The sequence below is a fragment of the Hyperoodon ampullatus genome (assembly GCF_949752795.1).
Source record: "Hyperoodon ampullatus genome assembly, chromosome: 8".
Lineage (NCBI taxonomy): Eukaryota > Metazoa > Chordata > Mammalia > Artiodactyla > Ziphiidae > Hyperoodon > Hyperoodon ampullatus.
The window spans coordinates 37099442-37119733 of record NC_136921.1 but is presented as its reverse complement, the minus strand read 5'-3'; the positions used below and the strand labels follow the sequence as shown (position 1 = coordinate 37119733).

The 20292-nt window shown below is 38.4% G+C and overlaps 1 protein-coding gene across 2 annotated transcripts in view; it reads right to left on the bottom strand.

Annotated features, from left to right (window-relative positions):
* The window catches only part of SATB2 (SATB homeobox 2), a gene marked incomplete at both ends in the record, with an annotated part of 190846 nt that overhangs the window by 113128 nt on the left and 57426 nt on the right, over positions 1–20292 (bottom strand). For both annotated transcript variants that reach the window (XM_079710652.1, XM_079710651.1), the window contains 2 exons: positions 1144–1267; positions 2390–2516. In XM_079710652.1, the coding sequence (XP_079566778.1) occupies positions 1144–1267; positions 2390–2516 (251 nt within the window). The remainder of the gene's footprint in view (positions 1–1143; positions 1268–2389; positions 2517–20292) is intronic.

The window sequence follows — 20292 nt, the reverse complement described above, 5'->3', positions numbered from 1 at the left end:
CTGTATGTGACATACCAGGCCAAGAATTTATGTGATTTATCTCATTACTCCTCATTATATGACTTAGAACTATTACTCTCCTGGTTTTACATACAAAGAAACAGGCTTATAAAGATGAGGTCACAAAAGCTTGTAAGTCAGGACACGAATCCAGACCTGACTGATTCCACAATGCAAGCTCTTAACCACTAGGCTTCCCGTTTCCCCCAAAGACTATTATTATTATCCTGGAACGTAGCTCAGGACACATGAAGTTTCTAAGGTTCTTGTCATCTTCCCTTGAATTTGACAGACATGTAGTCAGTCTACTGTCTTAAATCAAGTGTAGCAACTCACACCAGAAAATGGATTTCCATTCATGGCTTTAAATAATGTTAACCTGAGTTCATTTCACAGCAGTTCTAAGCCACTCCCCATATCCACCAAAATATTATCTTATCATTAGAAAAAGTGGGGCCTTCACCCATGAACACAAATGGAACCGCAAGCCCTTTCTTCTACTGTTCCTCCCTTTGACCCTCTCAATCTCTTATTTTTGTGGCTTGTTTTAGTTTATGATCAGTTCAGTAAAAACAGAGTATCACTTTTTCTCGTGGTGCATTTTCATGTGGTGAACTCACTCCCAAATCTCTGCAAGTGTGTATGATGCAAAGATCATCTCTCTCTGCTAGACCTAGAAAAGGCTCAATAAACAAATAAAAACAAATTAAGATGGGTTTGGCATGGCTGACCCATTTCATTGACCAAGGAACACAGTGATTTGGAGCCTGAGCTTTGGCAAGGGAGGTCTCAGCTAGGGTTGCAACCTGCCACTTAACCAGCTGAGTAAGCTTAGGCAGGTAAAGTGCTTCTCTGAGCCTTGTTTTCTTGATCTGTGAAATGGAGACACTGATACCTACCTCCTACAACATATGTGAGAAGTTGAAGACTGTGAGTGTAAAATGTTTTAATGTGGCTCCCACTATATCAGAGCTCTCAATAAGTGATAAGTTCTCCTCTACAAAAAAAAGCACCACAACCTCCATATTTTTTTTCCACCTAAGACGTAGTGTGAATATAAATAAAAGACAGCTGTCTGAGCAGGAGTGCCCTCCTGCCAGACAGCCCACCCTTGGCTTCTTCATTTCTCCTGAAGACACTGACCTGGGAGAGAGGGCATTCTTTGGCTAATGTGCTCTGGTTCATCTCTTTGAGCAGTTCCTTTAAGGCATTGCGGACCGTGGCATGGTTCCACTGCTCCGCAGGCAAGTCTTCCAACTTCGAACAACTGGAAAACAGAGCAAGAATGAATGACGTGCAAACCCTTAAATGCAGAGTACAGCAGTCACCCCTGGGTCCTGTGAAGCATTAGGAGAACCACCAAAGAAGAGGGTTGAATGTGGGCCCAAAATGAGGGGAAGGGAGCAAAACTGCTTCTCTAGGACCTTGATAGAGCCCATCATGGTCTCTTTCAGTTGGTTATCACACTAGCCTGAGAAAACCGGTCACTTCGGATATGAAGAAATGCCAATTTTTTAAAACAGGATTTCTCCAATCTACTGATAGAAATGGCATGACAGTGTGATTATAAACTTCCACTATTTAAACTTAATTATTGGACATTCCTAAGGTTAAATGTAAACAAATGCTTCATCAAATTTGAAGGTCTATCCTTCACCCTCATAGAACAATCCAGAGATGTCACTTCGCTAACAAAAAACTAACTAAAGAAAAGACATTAAAGCATTCCTAGACAAGGACAGGAATGGTGGGTCCCTATTAAAGTGTAAATTCTCCAAAAGGGGTAGATTCAAAACCTTTACAGTAAAGGACAATATTCATTAAATCTCATGAGTTGCAGGCACTTTACAATACAAGACTCTGCAGAGAAACTCTAGATTCTTTAGAGGTATAATTTGCTCTGGATGCTGTATCTGAAAAAAAGAAATCATCCCCAGAACTTCTGCAGGCCACCAGAGAGGAAAGCAAGAGGCGTCCAGTGCCAGCACCTTCTTGGTAAGCAGGCTACAAGGACGCCAAACTCACCCCTTAAACACAAGCCTGAAACAGCAGAGGTGTTTATTCTTCAAATATTATGTGCTAAGCATTTAACCAGAGGACTCATTAAATTAGGGGCTGTGGAAAGTTCCCCTTTAAAGGCTGCAGATTTTTAATGATTTATCAAGCTTCCCCTAGGTTACCACTTCACTGCTTCTGAAAACAAAACATAAAACAGTTGGAATGTGGACTATAAAGATGCCTGGTGACGCACCCCCCTTCTTCTTTTTTTTTTCATTTCATCCAATGTCTAGAAATTAACAAAGACAGGATGAGCTGATCTCTGTAGAGACTCTATGATCAACAGATCAGCTCTGAGAGTTAGGAAGGGCAGATGTTCAGAGACACCCACCTTTGTAATTGGATTTTCAACGTCACAACGTGATAGACATCTTGCAGCATGTCGGCCACTGTCGCATCGGGTGCATCTGTCACATAACTGAGGGGGAGAGGGTTCCACCTCCCAAGCTTGATTATTCCTGCACAGGGAAGAAAAACATAATAAACACATATCTGCTATTTATTGAACCCTCCCATTGTTTGTTCAATGTTAGGAAGGTCATCCAATAGTCAACATTCAAGGCCCACTCAGAGATATTTTACAACCCAGTGCAATAGACTATTTCTTTCTGGTTGACAATTGAGTTAACTTTACAGGAAGATGAGAACGAAAGGATGAGGTTTAATCATGGACAATCAGTTTTTTTATGTTTTCCTCTTTCTTAAATTACTTAGAAAACCATACGGTTACTTCCTTCCCCCAAAGTCTTGTTTCACAGTCTAACTTAAGACTGATGCTAAATATACCGAACTGCTGATTTCATAGACAAAAAAAAAAAAGCAAGGCTTAAGTAAATATAAGATTCGGTTTTGAATTGTACAAGAAAATTCCTGTGTGTGGGCTCAGCACACACACAGTCACATCCTGGTTGTGGTGTGAACCCCAGTGCGAATAGCATCTGGAGCTGAAGAAGCCGTGAGAGTTCACTTCCAGATTCACATTTCACGAGGCAGAGGGCTTGTTTTCCATAGCACAATGATTGACCACAGATCCGAAATAGCAGAGATGCCTTCAGCTTCCTTTTTTTTTTCTTTTTTAATTCCTCAGTTCTTTTTACAGTGACAGTGGTACCCTTTCCCTGCGGGTTTCCTGCTACATATGGTAAACGCTCGTGACAATGGAGAGAGAATAAAAATCCTGGTCAAACTTGGGCAGACTCATGGGACAGCTTCAGCAACACGCGGTGAAAGTGCTAAGTTATTCACAAGATGGACCCATCTTATCTGGTGCACAGGGCGCATATAACATAGATGAAGAAAAATAAAGAGAAGCCCATTTCACAAACAACACAGTAACAAACATTTTATTTGTATGTTATGAAAAATCCAATGGTCCCCAGGATATCAAAAATTGTCCCATATCCAAAACAGCTATATTTTAGTGATAGAAGAGAAACAGCATTTTTATTTTTATTTTTGACAATGCAGGTGAGTCCAACTACACTGTTCTTTCAAAAAATATATTTTATCACCAAAGACAGAGAACACCTGTATATACAAGTGAACTTTTAAAAGCTTCAAAAAATGCTGCTTTATAGCTATGGGGCAAAATTTCAATAATAGGAAGTGAACTTTCTGGTCAGGGCACACGTCCTGTCCAAGATGAAATCAATGAATGCGCAAAGCTTGACATAATGCTTGAAAACAGGGAATAAACAGAACAAAAATATTAAAATGATGCACTGTTTCAGTATTAAGATTTAACAATCTGGTGCTGAATATGCTGCAGTATAAATAGTGCCTGGACTCAGATCCAATAAAGTAACACAGCTCTCATTCATAGTACCGTATGTCTCCAGTTCTGGCTCCTTAAGTCATATTTCACTTGCCAAGAAAAGCTGTTTTCTTGTGGGGATAGTTTTCCTAACATTCTCTCTCATGACAATGAAAAGTGCACAGCACACAGCATGTAGTAGTCATGAAAATGAACATCCAGGGCCCACTGGACAGCCATCCAGGAGAGGCTGAGTCTGCTTTGTGGCTTCCTTTACTCCTTCTGACATTTGAAAGTACTAAAAAGATACCATGTAACATGTCTAACATAGTTCCTTTTTTTAAAAAATCACTCCATAATTTTAAGCCCCTTAAAACCTCATTATCGTGATAGCCCATAAGTTGAGTATAAACTGACCATCTTCTAAAGATGATATTTTATTATAAGAGATTAGATGGAGAAAAAATGAAGTCAGCAATTGCACACTATCATAGGCAAGTAGAAGAAGCCAATTTTGTGGGTCATTTTGGTTACTAAGAATATGAAGGTAGCATGAAGCAAATGAATCCTGTAAACTTTAACGCATAGCTCTAGAGGCAATTCATCCATGCTATTGTGTGTGTCAGGGTTCATTCCTTCTTATTGTTGAGGAGTGTTTCGCTGTAAGTTTATACCACAATGCAGCCAGAGACAACAGAATATCTCTGAATGATTTCACTTACATAAAATACAAGAACAGGCAAGACTCATCTATGAGAAGTCAGAATGTGGTTACCTCCTGACAGCAGGGGCATGACTGGAAAGGGACATAAAGGGGATTTTCTAGTTTTGGCTGGTGGTTGCACGGGTATGAAAGTTGTCAAGATCCATGTAACCGAACACTTAATATGCATATATTTTATTGTATGTAAATTATACCTCAATTTTAAAAAAGGGGGAGGGGGAAGAATCTCTACAGGAAATGACAGACAAGTCACTCTATTGAAAATAGTAATCTCCATTTAGATAAATTCTCTCCCCACCTTGATGAGCCGGAAGGAGACTTGTTTGGGCTGGAATTAGACACATACAGGTGTCTTCACAACACTTAATGCCTCCACAGAGAGCAGCTGCTACAGGGTGGTTTCTACATCTTGGAAGAGAGCTGCTGACACATGCTATTTTCAGGCAATGGGAAGCGTGTGTGCTTTTTCTTTTTTGCACCATATTGACTAACCTGCACCTAGAAGTCATGCTCTTTGCTCAACTACCTACCAGAGTCTGCAGGAACCAGATCCAGTAGGACAGTGAAGTCCAGAGGCTGCTGTCCTCCAGCCTGGCATGGACTTGGAGTAACTCTTTTTAATAAGCCTCTTCTCCAAATAAGGTCTCTGTCTAAAGTATTAACCCCCTTTGGAAATACAGTCCTCCTTCCCTGATATAAAATAGACAAAAATATTTCTTGGGCTGGTGTCAAGCATTAATTGAGGAAATCAAAATGGGAAGCAGTAGACCATAGTGACAAAGAATTCCGGCTTCCAAGTCAAATTGCCTCTGTTCATATCCTGCCTCCTCCACCTACTAACCATGTAACTGTAGCAAGTTACTTAATTTCTCTATGCCTCAGTCCTCACATGTGTAAAATGGAATAAAAGTACTGACCTCATAGGAATATTGTGCAGATTGAATGTACAGCCCTTGGTACAGAGCCTGGATATCATTAATCGCAACTATTAATCATTTACAGTAATTATTTAGACATCTTTTAATGCTCCCTAAAAGAAAGATACAGTCAATTTATTTCAAAAATATTTACTCAAGGATGACTTCAATATCATTTAATCTTTAATTTAGTCAAGTGCCTATAAAAGGCCCTCATTATTTTAAATCACAAAGGAAGACTGTACATCAATCACTTGCTCTTCTTAGTAGCCTGTAAGTCATACTGGTTCAAGTGTGAGGCACTTCAGAAGCAAAGACTGGAAAAGATCTTGGTTCCAAGTCTGGAAGGCCTCAGATGCCCAGCTCAGTAACGCACTGTATGGGTCAGAGGTCAGGAGCAAGGCCTGGAGTCAGAGGTGAGTCCATGCCCAGCCTCCTCTGCTTGTCAGCTGCAAGATTTTGGGCAAGTTATTTAGTTGGTCTCTCTAAGGCTTGGTTTCCATTATCTGTAAGATGGGGATAATAACAGTGCCTACTCTTTAGGGTTGCCACGAGGCTTAAAATGAGCATCAGAATGTAGCAGTGGGATGGCATACAATAAGTGCTCAGTAAAAGTTAGGGGAAAATAGATCTTTGAAAGTTCTTGGGTGTAGACGTAACACCATCAAAGCTTTAGGATGATTAACGTATACTGGAATTCAGGTGGATTGAAAAAGGGAAGCATTCTGAGGGGAGAAAAAAAAGAGCTGAAATAATCCAGATAGGTGTATCTAACAACTATAACAGCCTCTTCCTGGCTCCCCCTAAGGAGGGATACGGACCCCAAGAAATGCTTCAGTACAGTGAAGGCGAACAAAGAAGGAAGAGAGGTTATGTTCCCACTGGGGATATCTGACTCGCAGTGTTGGAGAAATCTCAATAAAAACAGCATAACTATAAGTATACAGAATTATTTCTAATGCTTACACTCCATGAGTAGGTTTTATAGCCCCAATCCAAAATATGAGGAAAACTAATGATGATTAGATAGTACACTACACACACACACACACACACACACACACACACACACACACCCTCAAGCCCAGCCAGGCACACAGTACATGCTCAATAAATGGCAATTCCCAATTCTTCTCTGAATATATATCACACTCTCACTCTGTCTGGAGTACTGATCCCATGCATCCACTTCTAGAAATTGTACACATTCTTCAAATTCTGCACCAAGAATAATTCCAACTCTGATCAACCCAGCCTGAAGTAATTCCTTTCTCTATACAGCTGCACAATAAATACTCTTGGTTAGTTTGTATATCTTAGAAGGAGCTTACTTTATCACAATATCCCTTTATGTTACTTTACAGTTTACGAAGTGTTTTTTTCCAAACTATTAGTTCATCCTCACAAGGAGAGCAGGGGGTCAGTATTACACCTGAAAGTGAGGTGAAGATCAGAGAAGAGTGAGTTTTCAAGGACATCTGTGGGTGACAGCCAGAACTAGGCCCCAGGGCTTCATCTGACAAGTTTTCTAACTACTGGACCAATATTCTTTCTACTCAGCTCTGCCTGTGTGCCAGTGCCCAATCACACAGTCATACATGGGGCAGGGTCTTGACATTTAATGTTAAACAAAGGAACGTATGAGACCAATGAGCAAACATGTGACAAGGCCTGAAGAGCCAGCTTCTTTGGAAAAAATCTTCTCCCTCAATAGTGCCATTTCAGACATAAACATTGTTTCCCACATCATCTTTCCTATTTCCAAAGAATTTATCATCTGTGAACATTTACAAAATGCCTGGTGCTAAGGATTATTACAGATGCAATTTCAAGGTCTTTGAGTCCCAAATTATGGGCCTTTATTTTGGGGTTGAAATTCATACAAATGTTAACATGATTGAATTGAGCATAATATAAATAAAAGTGTTTATATCTAGACAAATCTGTTCACTAAAATACAGAGGACCAATCCACTCTTCATGTAATGCTTTTAGACCAAATAAAAAAATGCAATTGTAGGTACACTTCCCATTAGTGACATAAAATTAGGTTGGGAATGGAGGCAATGTTTGTCTAAAATTAAAAAGATGCAATAATGGAAACCAGTTTTTTACTCTCTCAATGCAGTATTCTGCCAGAGTGGATGTATCACAAAGAGAAATATCAATAGCTGTTTGTGTTCATATGTATCTGTTATTTTTATCAGTTTATAGCCCATCTCAAAGAAACCAAATACTCTTCTCAGTAGATGCATAATTCGTATGCATCATTCATATCATTCGTACCTCTAACTATGTGAAAACAAGAGTGGTGATAATACACGTTACAGTTCATCAATATTTGATTCAAGTTTTTAGAAAGTCGATCACTTCTGAGTGATAAATAAAATGTGCCGATAATACAATATAAGCAATAAAACATCACAAGGGTTTGTATTAAGCATTAGTCATCATTCATTTAATAAATTTTTCTTTCGTGTCTCCAGCATAAGTCACTAAGATGCAAAGATAACCCAGTACACACTATCCCTGTAATTATGGAGCTCACAATTGAGTAGAGAAGCTTATTGTTGCTAAACACATAGCTAAGTGAAACCATTCTTAAAATAAACCAAAATGATAGTTTTATCCCCTGTACCTCAAATATAAGAAATATTTATTTCATGAAGGCCTGCAACAGATCACCTATAAAGTACAAGAGAACAGCTCTCATGGTCTGTGGTAGCATACAGATAGATGCTGATAAAATAGGTATATGTTGGGTATATTGTAGAATAAAGCCCACAAATTATCTGTGAGACAGATATAGGAAACCAGCAAGATATCAGCAGTATCCCTGTAGAACAGCCCAATGAATAATTTTCTTTTATTCCAGGTGCATTTTAACATTAATTTTCAAAGCAAAATGAAAACTCAGCCTGGGAAAAAAATGAGACATTAGCTTTAATATCTAAAGGCTAGGGTTTATACATTTCATTAACTCCCTGAAAAGATCTCAGCAAAAGAGTATCAATAAAAAAATCCCAGTCTCAGAGTAACTAAGCCTTGGGGCTTCTGGTTAGCGGTATTATTTCCACAATAAACCAACTGCTGATGAGGCCCCTTTTAAAAATAGGAGAACTCATGACATTGATCGCATCTGTTTATCCTCCTCAGAATGGTCGTGTCCCTACGCTATAGCATGTAATTTTCTGTTGTTCAGCTATGCTTTGTTAAAGAAATTAAAAACTGTCCTATATAATAAGAACATAGAATTATTTATCCATAAATCAGTTCACAGGAAATCACTACCCAGCAGTATATAATAACTCAGCCTGTGTTTGTAACCTGTGGCCTGACTGTGGTATATCATCAAACTGTAGCAGCATAAGGACATAAATTGTAGTTATTATTGTGAAACCTGTGGTAGGAATGACTTTTCAATGAGGAAAGAGAAAAAAGGCAAAACAAAAATGGTTTTTGAAGTGTACATATTTTCCTTTTTTAATCCATAGCTTAGCAGTACCCCAGTACAATTTACTGAAACTCTCCTACACATTCAGTTTTGATTTTAAAGACTATCTATATTTCAAATGTCTTGTACTGAGGTAAAAGTAAATGGTAAATGAAATAGCATTCTTCCAGCATTTTACATTATTCAAGTACCATTATAACTTACACAAATTAATGAAACCTCAAAACATACTTGTCTGGGAATCTACAATACACTTAATCCTGTATTTGTAACAATACAAAAGAAAACACCGGACCAAAACAGATGATTTGACAATTCAGAATAAATACTGAGGCTGTACTGGTTAAATGAATTTATCTAAAAATACACACACACACACACACACACACACACACACAAACAAACACACAGAGAAAGCTCTACCTGCAGCAATTTGGGTATTAGTGACAAACACAAATAAGGTAGGTTTCTACTCTTTAGGACATTAACTTTAATCTTAAATCATATCTGTATCAGGAGAAATGATCATAAGGAATATTATTGGCCTTGAAAAACTGAAATATGAATTTTAGAGCACTTTCTGAATAAACTATAGTGATACACAGCTGTCTGCCAATCTTTTCTTGAGCTGACTACCCCCTTATGCTACAAAAATGTTCTACTTAAAAAAATACATACAGTACCATTTGATGCCTTGTAATTCTATACATGGTTTTTACATTTTGCAGCATAAAGATTTTGTCTCATGTAATAGATGCTGCTTCACATTTGGGAAACGTTATGTTATAACCCTTACTTTTATTAGATTATTTAATATAAGCACTAAGTAACTAGACTAAATTAATAAAGACCCTATTGAAAAAAAAAGAGAGAACAAAATTATTCCACAAATTAAATAAAACTTTCTGAAGTTGGTATTTTAGAAACCTTTATTTAATTTTCAGAATTCCGATTCTTCTGAAAAACAGCCAAAATATTGTTCAGGATATGAAAAAAATATGGATGGTGTTTAGTTATTTATTTCATAAGAGTACCATTTAAAACTATTACATGGGGGAATAGGACAAATGAGAAAGAAAAGCGTTATGAGAAATTATTTGTGATCAGTTCTAAGCTTCTGCCACTGCTTAAAAACTGTTTCATCTGGTATATATTTTCTTATTATTGTTCTCAGTTTAATCATTATCTGAAAGAGTTTAGAATTAAATGATTAATTTTGGCAGGTAACACAAACAAACTTCTCCTCCTTTCAACTCAGAAATACATTTGCATAAAGAGATTTTCCTCTAGCATTTGTCCCCCTAAAGTATCTTCAATAATCAAAGACACAGGGGAAAATGTATACTCTTTTAAACATGCTTTGCTATATTCTAGCAGATGCTATTCATAACTTAGGTTTAGCCACTGTTTCTGCATCCTCTGGGGTAAGAAGTATGCACTGAAGATCTAAAAATACAGTTATGCATGAATATTTCCCATCTTAATTAATTACATGTATTTTTTTCAGATGGAAGCTCAAATGTTGCAACAAATTTTCCCTAAGGACCCAGCTTTCCAGGTACCTTGTCACTGGGCTCAACACCCTTGGAAATTCTGTCAACTGCATGCTCCCAATTATATATTGCAGAATTGTCCTTCAGGCATATTCTGTTTCTTATAATTTAAGGTTATATAATATCTGATCTTAAGGGCAATATTATGAGGGCATGTCGATTATCAAAGAAAATGTTGCCATATAATATGAAGGCAAAAGTATACTCATTTATGTTGTACATTTATTCATGTTCCAACTAACCTAATTTCACGGTAATTTGTTAAGAAACTACAAAACATGGAAGCAAATACAGCTATAATGATTACAAAATGGCAACTGCTATTAATTTGGAGGGGTTTTGTTTTGTTTAAATTCTTGGGGGTTTCCTTTAAGAACATTTTAATAAGTTTTACTTTCAGTACATCTTCACATATACTCTACTATTAAATCTAAAAAGGTACATGGTTTGCAGGTTTCAGATATTTTACATTCAAAGAAGTTTTGATAGTTCCTTGACTTCCAGTTTTTGGAAACATCGTATTTAAAAGCGGCAAACCAAACTTTTAAATACGGCACTACCATTTTAACGGCTATACTAAAGAAGCGAAAGGCCCAGTACATATGAGGTATGCTCTCATTAGATAAATGTTTCTTGAAGTGAATAAAAGGTAGATCTATAGTCACAATCTACATGGTGATGACAGTGGTCTATTTGAGCCCCCTAAAATATTCAGCCATGTCAGAAAAATGCCATGTGAATCAATGGGTAACCGAACTGTAGCACAGACTTAACAATTATCCCTGACAGGATGTCTAGTTATCCCATGGTAGCTGGGCTGAACAGTTTCAGATGATCTGGAGGGTAGGGGAAGGTCAGAAATGGATTTTTTTTTCTCCCCATTCCCAGGAATTTGCAGTTTAGTAAAGACTGTCCTGTTGAGAGTGGTCATATTAAGTGAATGGCTAAAGCATTCAAGATCAAGTTTATCCCTAGAGCAGTTGTGGGCCCCACCTGGACTTGTGGAACAGGAGCTCCAGAGTAGATCTTTGGAGATGCTGAGGATGAACCAGGTTTGGGAAGCACTGCCCAAGCGTCTAGTAAAAATGAGAACGTGAGCAAGGAGAAGATCAATCCACTGATTCTCCTCAAAAGAAGGGCAGGAAACCAAGAGATTCCCAGATTCCTTTTTTCCAACTCACCAGCAAATACCCTCACTACTGTCAAGGAGGATAAGCAAAGAGAAAGGAGAAAGTTCTGGCACATGAGAAGGAAAATAGAGTGAGGAGTGCATTGTAACAAAGTTACAGACCTCCTTAAGTTTGCAGGATATGGCATGAGCAGAATAGGTGATGGCAGAAGAAAACGGTTTCCTGTATAGGCAGAAACTCCAGAAACTCTTTACCTTATTTACATTATATGCTGCCAGAAGGCAAGGGCTGTGACAGTTTAACTGTTCATACAACCCTAGCTACAGGCCCATAAGCATGAGGATGCCTAAAATACAGTGTGTGCATGACAGTCATGAAACAAGAAAGCCACTCTGTCTGAAAGAGCAGCAGACTGGGAATCAGGATACCCAGGTCTGGTGTCGGATCTGAACCTTGTTGGCTGTAGCTCTGCACCTATGGGAAACTCACTTAACCTCTCTGGGCACCTATTTTCTCTTCTATAAAATGGGGATTTAAAAGCAAAACCAGAATAAAACCACCAACAACAAAAATTCCCCTGCCTGGCTCACAAAATGGTAATTATAATAAAATAACATGAGCTAAATGGCACTGAAAATTATAAAGTGCTGCATAAACATATGCTGGCATTCATGAATTGTAAGTTAACATAAAAGAGGTAAGCATTACATTTTTTACAATGTTTTTACTTAAGCAAAAACGTGAATCTTCCAAAATGTCACTGGCCAACAAGTCACCCGACGTAGTCAAAAGAGCCTGGGCTTGGAAATTGTTCTCTCAGTGACTGGGGCAAGTCACTTAATTTCTTTGAGCAGGAAATCTTACCATCTTTAGGAGTGGCTGCAATCTGAGAGGGAGGTCAGGAACTGCATCTCACCCCTGCCCTCTGCTGCAAAGCATCCCAGAGATCCTCTGTACTTGTAAATACTTATTGTCTCGATTCCTCACTAGACTGTAAGCCCAGTTCCTGGCAGATGGTGGAGGCACAAAGATATGAGAGGGAGGGAGGGAGGAAGGAAGGGAGGGAGAAAGGGTAGAAGGAGGGAAGAAAGAGGGAGGGAGGAAGGAAGGAAGAAAGGGAGGGAGGGAGGGAAGGAGAGATGGGAAGGGAGGGAGGGAGGAAGGGAGGAAGGAGAGATGGGAAGGGAAGAAGGAGGGAGGGGGAGGGAGTGAGGAGGGAGGGGGGCCAGCCACTCTGCCAATGGCCCATGGGCAGCACTAGCTCACCTGGCAGGTTCAACTGATGTTTCCTACCCGGACTCCATCCCTAGCATCCTGTTAACCCTCAACAAGTAGAAAATTGAGCCTTCACACTCTTGGCACCCTGGACATCCAGGAAGACCAGATATTCTAGACAGCTGTTGAAGCCACGGAGAAAGGCCTGAGGGATTGAAACCCTCAAACCAAATCTTCTCAAGGAATCCACCCCACCCACAGAGACTTACTGATGATCTCCACCTCACAGCTCTGACACTCTAAGTCAAAACAATGCCCAAATACTTTGGGGACCAATAATGGTGGCTTTGATTACTAGCATTTAAAAAACACATTAAGACTTCAAAACTGTGAAAATAAACTCAACATTGAATTGGTGGATTGATTTTTCTTTCATTAAAATTCTACTTTTCTATAAAAAAATTTAAAAATGGCAAGCACCCAGCTTTTTGTTTCTCAAGGAGGGCTCATTTTTAAACTTTCAAAGTATAGTAAACAACTTCTAAATTCAGGATAATTGAAGGTCTGCCAGTTGGTGAGCAAAACAACAATGGCTTTTATATCAAGCAAAAAAGGGAACGTGGCTCAATCAGGATTGTTTTTAACTGAATATCATTCTGCCAACTGCACTTCTAACTAAAATAACAAAAGCTGCTGCCTACAGACTACTAATGGACTGCTACCTGAATAAATATAATTGTGCTCATCACTTCTTTACATTAAAATTATTAGCTAAGAGTGGCTTTCCCCAGGGATTATTTTATGTGAATGAAAGACAATAACCAATTATTAGAAAAGTAAGTTACACTCAGATCAATTTTGCATTTCCATAGCACAAAATAGAAGAACTATAGTGTTTTATACCTCCACAAATAAGTAATTTCCTCTCCTTAAAGATATATTTGTATATGAACTAAGCCCCTAGCATAACCCACATAAGTAAATAAATCTAATTCATTCAGGAAGTATTATGCAAGGTACTGAAATTTCAAAATTATCTAATTATAAATACTAAGAAATTCCCTAGGAATCACTGATACACAAGCTCCTCAAAATATAAACAGACTTATTTTTATTCAGGGCATTAAAAAATAAAAACTGGTAAGGAAGACAAGGAGAAGACAGGGATTATATGAGACCTAATACTGTAAATTTCTATTGTGTTCCATTAGAAAAAAGGCTGGAAAGAAGCCCACAGGAGCTGTGATATCAAGCGGACTTTTAATTCAATTATTCTTGAAACATCTTGAGTGGTGTTTCGTTTTGATTCTAATATCAAGCCACCGTCACCTTTCCACCTCTAGCCGGAAGGAAAAATCACAAATATTAAAAACATAGTCAGGTCACTAAGTCAAATGTAAAAAAAAAAAAAAAAAATCAGTTTACTTCACTTTTTGTTACTTTATTTTGTTGTTTTAACATATATATTCTATGATATATGGGAGGAGTATAGAAAATATTTACTACAAGAAGACTGATTTTCTTCATGTCTACTCTTTCATATGTTGATGAGCAGCATGTACCTTCATGGGCCCAAATTTTCCTTTTATGCTCACTTTAGCTGTTCAACAGTATATTATCATATTTACTTTATAATGATCCAAACTGGGTGTTTATTTTATGTTTATCATGGTATTGCTATGTTGCTATACTAGAAGAAAGCAGTTAAAGTTATCCAATATCACAGTAAAATTATTTCACACCAGAAACAAAGAATAAGTTATTAAATTTTAAGTTCTGATAAAATACTTTTCCATATCATTCACAGTTCATTAATGTACTTAAGTTAAATGCCCATGGACATTTATTTATCAATTTGTGGTTTTTACACACTTGGAAACATCTCAAAACTAGTTTTAATCAATCAGAGACTATCTCATTCATCTGAGTGCCCTCACCTGATGACTGGCACTTAATAGAGGCTCAAAAAAACGCTGGCATAGTAATACTGAAACATGATTATGTTCTAAGAACTATGAGTTCAAAAATGATTGCAAACTTCTTCCCCAATCACATCTATATGACTATTAATTTTAGCATTCAATTTGCATTTTACCAAGTAAAATAAAGAAATGAGAAACAAGAGCTTTGTAATTCTTGTCCCTGCTACTGAATTACCTGATGGTAATTAATTAATTATGCAAAATGTTGGGGTGGGGTGGTGCATGTAATAATGCTTATAATAAGCCAGAATAAGAGCCCTAAAAAACAAATTTTTTTATTCATCCATAAACCATTCCATGTGAAGCAAACCCACATAAAGAACTTATTACAGTATTTGGGGCACAGTTACTTCTCTCTCTGGTCTAGTCATGATGATGTAGACTCTGTCAACTATTTAATATGTTTCTTGCTCCTCCACTGGCAAAAAAATAATTTGAGTTACAAAATGACTCCATAGGAGATACTGCTCACATTAAATATGCAGCGATTTTCAAAATGGGCTTGATTTAGATGACTGACAAAGTTGACTCTATTTTCTATAACTCTTTATGCACCCAAATCTGGAGATAGGGCCCCAATTTTTTTCTTCCTGAACTTCCAGCCCCTGCTTGGTCATGCAAACCTTTTATTCTTCTTTTCCTACAAAACGCAATCATTGCTATCAAAATATTTTCTTTAAATCTGCTCTAATAGAGTCATAAGAGATGCTTGAGATTTCCATATTTGCTGTCTCAATTATCTTTTTGGAAGATAATTAATGCTTCACCCTGAGGCACTGAAAATAACTGTTGCAATAATCCAAAAATTCAATTCCCCAGAGTGGGTATCCTTAAACAAACATTCATTCTGGACAATTTAAGGTATTTGCTTTTGCAAATGTAAAGCCTACAGATGTGTCTTACCAAAAAAAAAAAAAAGACAATAACGCTTTGCATTTGGACTGCAGAGAAAAATGACCTTTCACAGGCATCATAGCACAAAGGGAAGTCACAGTCCCACTGGACTCTGGAAACCCCAAAGTCCTCAGGGAGTAGAAGCCAAATGAGAGTGAAGGAAATCATAAATGCCCAGGTTAGTCTGCTTCATCTACACTGAGAAACTGTCCAAGTAAAACACGGTTATACCCACGGTTATTAGTGAAAATATCACCTCTGTTGTTAACTTATTCCCAGCAAATATATTTCTATTTCAATGGAAAAGAAGATCTGGGTTGACACTAATCAGACCCAACTGGAAGGCCATATTAGCAATTTGGCAGGTGCCTGAGGGCCATACCTAATCTGCATAAAATGGAGCAGATTGCAACCGCCCTCATCTTTTTTATTTTTAAACTGGTTTTTGAAGCCGAGCATACATAAAATCTCAGAGGGAGAGACAAGGAGACAGTAGTGCATACATTTTCCTTCATGCCTGTATTTTCATTCTTTTTGTGCAAAACCATCTTCTTGAATGGCTATTTACTAAAACAAAGATAACAAAATAAAAGGTGCTAGGCAAAGGAGTGGGCAGGGATCACAAATGCTTAAAAAAAAAGTCATATCTTGTAATAGATCTTCACATCCTCTACAGTATAATTTTTTATCAATTTGAATTTGAATTTAGTGTTTTTATATTTTGTAAAGACGTGCTAAATGGAAATATACCCTGAATGTGGGAAACAAGCTGCAGCTAGCAGAGATTCCAAGCCTAATCATTATTTATAAACCTATGATCTGTCTAACAGAGAAAAACATTATATTAAGTATCACCATTATCATCTCAACACTGGCTTCTGCTGCTCGTAGAATAATTTTAAATGACAGTGCTCGTTATAGCCCAAGAATTTATAATCTAAGTCATTCAGTTCAAGCCTGGGTGACTCTGAAAAATAACTCAGCAATAATGAATGATGAGTAATGTAAGCCACACAAAATCTAGAAAAGAAGAATAAACTCACAAAGGTAAGTATATCAAATAATTTTTTTAAATGGAGTTAATATAGACATGGGTGTCCCAAGAGAGAGCCATCATGGAAGAATTTGGTTTCTGCTGTTTTAGAAAGATATGTAGAAGGTGCTTAGCAGGGTGCTGAGGAGCCCAAGGATGTTACAAGAAAAATGGCTCCACTTCAGAGAAGCCACATCTCAACAGATGGTGGAATTAAGGTCAAGAAATGAAGAATCAGGAGCTTCCCTGGTGGCACAGTGGTTAAGAATCCGCCTGCCAATGCAGGGGGCATGGCTTTGAGCCCTGGTCCAAGAAGATCCCACACGCCGCGGAGCAACTAAGCCCATGCACCACAACTACTGAGCCTGTGCTCTAGAGCCCACGAGCCACAACTACTGAAGCCCACGTACCTAGAGTGCGTGCTCCGCAACAAGAGAAGCCCGCCCACTGCAACGAAGAGCAGCCCCCGCTCAGTGCAACTAGAGAAAGCCCATGTGCAGCAACGAAGACCCAAAGCAGCCAAAAATAAATAAATAAAAATTTAAAATTTTATTAAAAAAGAAATGAAGAATCACTGGTGGTTTTGAGGGGGAATGTAAAAGGATCCTGAAGTTGCTTCACGGGGCAATGAGAAGCCACTGGAGAGCATCAAGAAATGATGGAGAGGGGGCTTCCCTGGTGGCGCAGTGGTTGAGAGTCCGCCTGCCAATGCAGGGGACACGGGTTCATGCCCCGGTCTGGGAAGATCCCACATGCCACGGAGCGGCTGGGCCCATGAGCCATGGCCGCTGAGCCTGCGCGTCCAGAGCCTGTGCTCCGCAACGGGAGAGGCCACAACAGTGAGAGACCCGCGTACCGCAAAAAAAAAAGACTGATTTCTTGTTTAGAATCCCAGGGGAAGGAGGACAGTATTTTCTCTGACCATGAGTGAGAGTGAAACTCCTAAAGAGCCAAGTAAATGTTCTAACAAGTTGAATCTGAAGTCGTGATGAACAGTCAGTCTTTGAACTTTTAAAAACAAAGATCTAAAAAAGATTTAACCAAGTGAAAAAAATTCATGTTTGACCAGATAAAGACAGTATAACTATGGACCCATGGGAGTGGAGGTCATTTTGTAATTTCCTGTGATAGAGGACAAAATTCCAGGTGGTTGCAAAGAACCCACATACATAAGTCCTTACTATGAGCTGAACACTTTCTCACTGTATTAACTTTCACAAAAATCCTATGACATAGATATGAGAGGCTCCATTTTAGATTAAGCTAAATAACTTGCCTAACATCGCAAAGATGTTAAGTGGCAGAGACTGGAAGCCAGGTGTGCCTGATGCCATAGCCGATATTTTTTCCCCATATCATGGCACCTCTTACCCTTTGAAGAACTCCTGCTTAGCCTTTGAAATCCAACTCCAACAATACCTCCAGATGGAACAGCCCTTTTCCTATTCCCCCCAAGATAATTAACCTCACTATGCTGGTATTTATTCATGAGGTAAATTACTAAACAGTTCATGTAAAATCCCCTTTCCCCATTAAACTGTAGGCCACTCCATGGAGTTTCATCTTAGCCATCCTTGCAGCTGTAGCACTGAGCCAAGCACCAAACAGACACCCCATAAATATGTACTGAATGAATCAATGGAATTTAAAGACTCCAAATTCCCACTAAGTAACTTGATCTCAAGTCCTTTTTTATCAATCACCCTTATTCATTGATTGAGGGTCAACTATGAGTCAGGTAGAATTGCTCTAGATGTCCTACATCAATACACTCATACACTGTATCATTTAATCCTCAAGTTATTCCCATAAAGTAAGAATTATCCCCATTTTACAGATTAAGAAATAGTAGCAGGAAAAGATTAAGCAGCTTGCTATAGGCACATAGCTTCTAATAATAATTATGAAAATAATAATATCATGAATTAAGTGCCTATTTTGTGGGAAGCACAGTGCTAGGATTTAACATATATTACCTCCTTTGATCTTCTCAACACACCAATAAGGTAGATGTTATCATCACATTTTGCAGATGAGAACACCAGAGGACAAAAAGGTTAAGTAGTTGCCAAAGATTATACAGCTAACAAACAGCATATCTACTATTTAAACTCAAGTTTTTATGACTCCAAAGCCCACATTCTTTCCATTATATCAAGATCCTTTCTACTATATTATGTTGCCTAAATCTTTCTATTTTAAATACTTATGATAAGCACTTGAGAGAAAATAAATCCCCAATGGAATATTTAAACCTAAATTTCTCACATTTAATAAATGGGTCAGTCAGAATTAAAAATAATATATTTATGCAAGCAAAAGGTGGTACAGGGATGTAGGCCTAATTCAATGAACTGAATCAGTTGTATTTTGTTGGACCACAATAACATATATCTTTTTTTTTTTTTTTTTTTCTTTGCGGTACGCAGGTCTCTCACTGTTGTGGCCTCTCCCATTGCGGAGCACAGGCTCCGGATGCGAAGGCTCAGCAGCCATGGCTCACGGGCCCAGCTGCTCTGTGGCATGTGGGATCTTCCAGGACCGAGGCACGAACCCGTGCCCCCTGCATCAGCAGGCGAACTCTCAACCACTGCACCACCAGGGAAGCCCAATATGTATCATTTTTGAACATAAAAAGCTTTGTAACATTAATATTCTCTTCCAAATGCAGCATTAAATTTTTTCATTCAATTGTTTTAACATTTCTGGAGTGTTTACCCAGGTATTAGAAGTACACGGTAGTGAACAAGATAGGCATGGTGCCCACACTCATGAAACTTAAGAGTCTACTAGGTCTAACCAATAAGCAAAGGCAAAATGAGAAATTCAACAAGTGCTAAGCACAAAATAATAGGATGCTATGAGAAAGAATAATCAGATAGGGAAAACAGCTCAAGGAATGAAAAGGAAAGTTTTCACTAAAATGTGGTGAAAACAGGGTAGTGAGCAAAAGTGGGCGAAAGAATGTATACACGGTCATGAAGCAGGAAAGATCTGGCCTAGGCTGACTTAAAGAAGGCCCGTGTGGCTGAGAGCAGAAATGGGGAGAGCAAGTGCTTAAGGATGGAGGCCAGGACAGGTTAGATAGAGCTTTGCAGGTCACAGCAGGTATTTGAATTTTAGTCTAAATCAAACAGAAAACCAGGGAAGGGTTTTGGGTAAATGAACGGCATTATTCAGTTTTTATATTTAAGCCATGACTCTGGCAGGCTGGGGTGGAGGGAGTGTTGTGTTGAGGTCCTGAACTAAAGTGGCTCAGGAGTGGAAGGCAGAGAAGCCAGTTTGAGGGCTGTTGCAACAGGCTAGGTGAGAAGGGATGGTCAACTGGATGAGGTGGAAGCAGTGCAACTGAAGATGATTAAACATTTACAAATCTTCTTACCCAATATCACTGAGCTCCTTGACATTGAAAACAAACACAAACGCAGATGACAACAAACACCAATCATATTGAGAACATGAAGAAGTTTCATAGGTACTGGTAATATTCTATTTCCTAAGCAGAGTGGTGAACACAAGGGTACTTGTCTTACTATTTACTCTTTAGTGTTAAGCGTATACATGACATATTCTTCTGTGA